Below are 5,943 nucleotides of genomic sequence, written 5' to 3' on the forward strand. Positions count from 1 at the left end.
GAACTTCAGGTATGCAACTGAAACCCGTCATTGTTTAGTATTGTACCATCTTTCTATCTTCATGCACTGCAATTATAACTGAAATATGAGTAAAGCAAAAATATTGGTCTACATTTTACAACATGTGATATATAAAGCCTGTTTCCGAGATGATTGCCATTTTACACTCCATGGCTTAGACGTATAGATTTTCATTCAGCACATCAACCTTCCCCGCCCACCATCACATCTGTCTATAGGAATTTTTGAAAAACAACTCCTGGTCTTCTGCAAACTCTGCAAACCTATAAACTATTCAAGAGGGTTATTCAGTGGGAAGGTAACAGCGTTCCGTGTGCCTTGGTGTTTAGTCATGCCCGCCACATGACCACGGAAACATCTTCGGACAGCGCTGGCTCTTCGGCTTTGAAACGGAGATGAGCACCGCAACCCTAGAATCGGATTCGACTGGCTTTCGAGCAAGGGAAACCTTTACCTTTACTTTAATAAGGCTACACAGCACAAAATGGTTCCGCGAACCTACTTGGATAAATTATCAGGATGTGTGGTCTTTTCTGCTGTATACAGGATATTGTAAATAAGATCCTACTGCTTAATATGTCATATTAATACTTATGTTATACATTGTTTACTGAATGTCCCATTTTGTTGATTGTACTGATTCACTATGTGTAATCACCCTTGAGTCCATGTGAGGCAGACGGACTATAAATAACATAAATAAAGAAATAAAGACATTTTCTGAGAGGGCAGACTAGTCATGGGCAATGTTCCCTCTAAGCTGTGGAGTCTTGTGAACAAAAATTCTACTTTGTGAGCTACCGGCATGAAAGTGGTGAGCAAGTGATTTGGCTACTGCATAAATCAGTGTGCTCTGGAGCCATCCCTTCCTAAGCTAAGACAAAAATGTATGAGCCGGAGGCTAAAAAACTCTGAGCTAGCTCACACTGACTCAGCTTAGAGGGAACACTGGTCATGGGGTGTAAGCTTTGGGGACCAAGATTTTTAATTCAACAAATATTTTAATTGAAAAACACCAGCTTGCCTCTAATTCCCCCAAAACGCCTTCATTAAGTGTTCTACGGTGCAATTCTGTGCGGAATTACTCCAGACTGAGTCCATTGAAATTCAGAACACAGCTTTTGTTCAACATCTGGACAATAAATAGGCAGTGTACAAAACATTTAGTTTGTATAAAATGATAATGAAGATTTGCGCAAAGATTATGTTTTCAGGTATAATATTACAGGTCCTGCCTTTAGTTCTTCCTGCAAACCAAAGCCAATGAATAATGGCAATGAACTCCAGGTATCCTATAGGATCACATGTAAGTAAGCAGATAATAGCTCTTGAACAGAATATTTCCATTTACCATGCATCCATATTACAAATACTGCAATAAATCTATATAACAGGGAGGGCGGGGTATAGTTCAAATAAATAAATTGATACCATAAAGATGCTATGACATGTTCTGTATACACCTAAAACCATAAACATGCTGCAATTTCCAAAGACAAGTTGCCAAAAAAAAGCAACCAACCTTCTCAAGCTTGCCATATACTGGTTCCCTTTTACCACAACATCCTACTTACATTTTGCTCATATAAAACAGCTTAGGGCACCAATTGATCCTTACAGTATCTCTAGATTATGTTCCTTTGCAGTCCATGGGAATATGATAACTTTTTAATATAATGCTGCACAGTGAACAAGTGCAAGAAACAATTGTAATTCTGTACCACCTCTACCTTTCAGAGTAAACGCAGTTTTCTAATGGTGATATTCCAAACATACAAGCGCAAGGGCTCATTCAAGGAATTGTTTGCTTCCAGTAAAGTTACTCTCACAACTTTGCTAGCATTACTATCCCTTTAAAATATTTCCTCCTTTCACTTCTAACAAAGAAAGGCAAATGAAACATTCCAGCTACAGCGGAACAAATAGAATTATGGACCAAAAGAATTCTAGTGTCCTAATCCTATATAACAACAGAACATTTATTTAAAATACGCATGCCCATCTCACAGCCAAAGAATTTACTATGACACTGCTATTTGATTCAAACAGGACTGGGGGAAATAGGTTGATCAAAAGATACATATAAGAAACATCACATCTATAAAATGTTGCCTACCATGAGATATTCTGGGTTGTTTTTTCAGTAGAAAGCTACAAAACCCAAGCCACATTTTGTGTTATTCTTGTTCTTTTCTATATACTCATTTTCTAAAATCCCTTCAACACCTTGGACTGTAACTCTACCACCGCTTTCTGCATGTTATTTATATCTTCAGCATGTTATCAATACAATTTGTCAAGATAGTTCCTTCCGTGACTATTTCATTTACCATAAACACCGGGCTGCGGAAAGAAATGACAATCTTTCACACCGGATACCATTAGCCTCCCATATTATAACCTTGTTGCTACCATTCAGTTCAGCACAACAGGTTCCAGCCAGTGTGTTCGTAAGGCATTCAGCCAAGTTTGGCTGACACACTCAGTCAACACCCTCACTACGCTTTCCAAAAGCAATATAAGCGGCTACAGAGGTGAAACCTGTTACTTGTGCCAGAGAAAAGAATTGCACCCCCCCCAAAAAAAAAAAAAAAAAAAGACAACAGAAGCTCTTTCACTTGTTGCCACTGTTTGTTATAAAATTGCCAGAATCCATCCTTGTTTATAAACACAGAACCAAGAGCGGTATTAAGTTCTGCACAAGATGTGAAAGAACGAAACCCGCCTCCTCCTTCTTTTTTTTTAAATAACGACAATAAAAACAAAAACGACGCATTCTCATAGCAACGATTTATTCCCACCCCCGTATCTGAAGTGCCTCATGAGAAGGAAAACAAATACTCACTCAATGAAATAACTGGCTCCCTCTTCGGAGAATCCCTCCTCCCAGCCGCGGGGAAGATCTACGAGAGAGAAAGGGGCGGGAGGGGAAAGGGAAAGGAAGTGGCAGAGGGAAGGAAGGAGGAGGGGACGTGAGGATCTTTGTGCCCGGGAGGTACGCGAGCGCAAATCCCGGCCGCACAAAGGTCGTCAGCCTCCCCCCCACTCCCTTCCCCATGAGAGAGAGAGAGAAAGAGACAAACACCCCAGAGCAGCAGCAAGAGTGAGAAGTACAGGATCCCTGGTTGATTTATTTTATTGGTGTATCCCACTGTTCCCCTTAATGATGATCCAAGGTGACTTGTATAATTCTCTGTCTCAGAAGGAGGGGGGGGGGGGGGGGGGGGGGGCACCCACCTGAGCGGATCATGTGGCCGGAGTTGACGGGCTCCCCGGTGCGAGGATGCAGCCAAGTAGTTGAGCGGGCCAGGTCGCTAAGGAGGGAGAAGCGGCAAACATGCACCTGTTAGCACAGCCTGTGGTGGGGCGGCGGGGGGGAGTGGGAGAGAAAGAGTGGGGAGAAAAGGGAGGAGGAGGGGAGCGGAGCGCGCCCCCGCCCTCGGTTTCCCGCCCGGAGAGACTCACTCGATGAAGAAGACCCGGCCGTCCCCACAGACGCCATAGGACCAGTGCTCAGGTAGAGTGTCCCGCCCCACCGCCTCGGCCGCCGCCATGTTCGCCGCGCTCGCGAGCCTGCCTGAGGGAGCGGGAGAGGGAGGGGGGGGTGCGCGAGGGATCGGGAGGGCAGGCGAGGCGAAGGCGAAGGCGCCCAGTGGCCCGGCTCTGCTCTGCTCAGCTCTGCTCAGCAGCGCCACCGGGCAGGGAAAACGGGTGCGTGAGGCGGCAACGAAACACGGCGCGTGTGTCCCGCCCGCTCCTTCTGTGCCTGGGGAAGGGTGTGAGAAGCGGGGTTTCAAATCTGCGTGTCGTCGTCCCCGTCCCCCCCCCCAGGACAGGCGGACTTGACCCCAGTGTTCCCTCTAAGCTGAGTGAAGTGTGAGCTAGCTGACAGGGTTTTGTTTTTTTTTAGCCTCCAGATCACGCTGTTGTTGTTTTTGTTTTGTCTCCGCTCAGGAAGGGACGGACGGCTCCAGGGCAAACGACTTCACGCGGGAGCCCCCTCGGCGCGCTCGCACCACTTCAACGCCAGGAGCCGCTCGCCAAGTATTGAACTTTGGCTGACGAGACTCCATCCACTGCTCGAGGCGGGAGAGCGTCGCTCGGCGGCACGCGCTCTTTTCGGGAAGATGACAAACTCCCGAATGATGCCGTCAGAAGAGTTTTGTCTTTCATCACATGATGCTGGGAAAGCTTGAAGGTCAAAGAAGACGGGGACGGCAAAGGATGAGATGGTTAGACAGTGTTATCAATGCAACGAACATGAAGTTGAGCAAACTTCAGAGGATGGCGGAAGACCGGAGGGCCTGGAGGGAGCTGGTCCATGGGGTCGCAAAGAGTCGGACGCGACTGTGCGACTGAACAACAACAACAATCTATTTTGAAGCTCGTATCAACTTACGCAGTTACCGCGTTGAGTAAATATTGTTGTTGGCAACCGTGAAAGTTTGTGTATTGTCTATCTGACTAAGTTTCGTGATAGCAAAGTTATGCTCAATGTTCAATTGGTTTTTTTTATCACTCTCTAGTTTAGGGGTACATCTGGATTGTACCTCTATTACGTGTATCTTAGCCTGTTATTCAAATCGCTTTTAATGTTAACTCATTGTTTCTTTAAATAAAAATTGTAATTAAAAAAAAATTAATTAAAAAAGAAGAGTTTTACTGGTTTCGAGCACCCCCCTTGATTGCCCCGCGACACTCCAGGCGACAGGTTTTGCCTCCCCCAAATCCTCTGTTCCTTATTCAGAACTTCACCAAGCTCATAATTGAGGTCTACGACCAGCAGTAGGTAAGGGGACAGAGAAAAGCGTGTGTCTGAGCTAGTGCAAAATGCCTCTTCAAGGGCAGAACTGGCTCTCTCTGAACTCTGCTGGTACTCTTAATGTTTTCCAATGGAGTCCATGCAAGTCAGTTGGCATTCCTGGCTTTCCAATCGGCCTTCCAGTGTCTCCCATTGTTTCCAATGGGCAATCCTGTCCTTCCTTTTAGTACATCCCCTATCTGAAGTATTCCCAGTAGTCATGTATGGCTGCAAGAGTTGGACTATAAGGAAGGCCGAGCGCCGAAGAATAGATTCTTTTGAACTATGGTGCTGGAGAAGATTCTTGAGAGTCCCTTGGACTGCAAGAAGATCAAATCAGTCAATCCTAAAAGAAATCAACCCTAACTGTTCCCTGGAAGGCCAGATAATGAAACTGAAGCTCAAATACTTTGGCCACCAAATGAGAAGGGAGCACTCACTGGAGAAGACCCTGATGCTGGGAAAGATTGAAGGTCAAAGAAGACCAGGACGGCAAAGGATGAGATGGTTAGACAGTGTCATCGATGCAACAAACATGAAGTTGAGCAAACTTCAGAGGACGGCGGAAGACAGGAGGGTCTGGCGGGATCTTGTCCATGGGGTCGCGAAGAGTCGGACTCGACTGTGCAACTGAACAACAACAACTATCTGAAGTATTTACGAGATAGTCAGTGGCACAGATATGTGTTTGTGGAGGATGCCATGCATGTGTCCTCCTGACAGCTACTAGTTGCATAGTGATTTTTTGCACGTTGTGCAATAGAGCACTCTTTGCAAGGCTTGCCTTCCCCTTGGCACACAGTCATGTCAACTTGTAAACAATTAATTTACATCACTTTTAAATGGGTGTGTTATTTCCTCAGAACTAAACACATCTCCCCTGAGTTTGCCCACAACAAACCTACTGCACATCTCAATATGTAGACATCCTGCCTTTTACTATTAACAGCACGGCTGTGAATGGGAATCCAGTAGGAGACCTTCTTGTGTTGGCTTCAGTCCTATTGAATACTTTGCCAAAGGAGGTTTTGAAATTAAGAGTAAAGCCTGATTTAAATGTAGCTGAGGCTAAATAAGCCATCTGTGTGATTTTGCATTCACACAGTGTTTCAAGCAGGCTG

The 5,943-nt window shown here is 45.3% G+C and overlaps 1 protein-coding gene across 1 annotated transcript in view; it reads right to left on the minus strand.

Annotated features, from left to right (window-relative positions):
* Positions 1–3,595, minus strand: part of PLEKHA7 (pleckstrin homology domain containing A7) — a gene marked incomplete at its 3' end in the record, with an annotated part of 118,527 nt that extends 114,932 nt beyond the window's left edge. The window contains exons 1-3 of the mRNA XM_015423246.1: positions 3,487–3,595; positions 3,259–3,335; positions 2,867–2,924 (exon numbers count right to left, since the gene is read on the minus strand). Of these exons, the coding sequence (XP_015278732.1) occupies positions 2,867–2,924; positions 3,259–3,335; positions 3,487–3,575 (224 nt within the window). The remainder of the gene's footprint in view (positions 1–2,866; positions 2,925–3,258; positions 3,336–3,486) is intronic.
* Positions 3,596–5,943: the final 2,348 nt, after the last annotated feature.

The sequence above is a fragment of the Gekko japonicus genome, unplaced genomic scaffold (genome assembly GCF_001447785.1).
Source record: "Gekko japonicus isolate JY-2015 unplaced genomic scaffold, Gekko_japonicus_V1.1 scaffold936, whole genome shotgun sequence".
NCBI classification, from domain to species: domain Eukaryota; kingdom Metazoa; phylum Chordata; class Lepidosauria; order Squamata; family Gekkonidae; genus Gekko; species Gekko japonicus.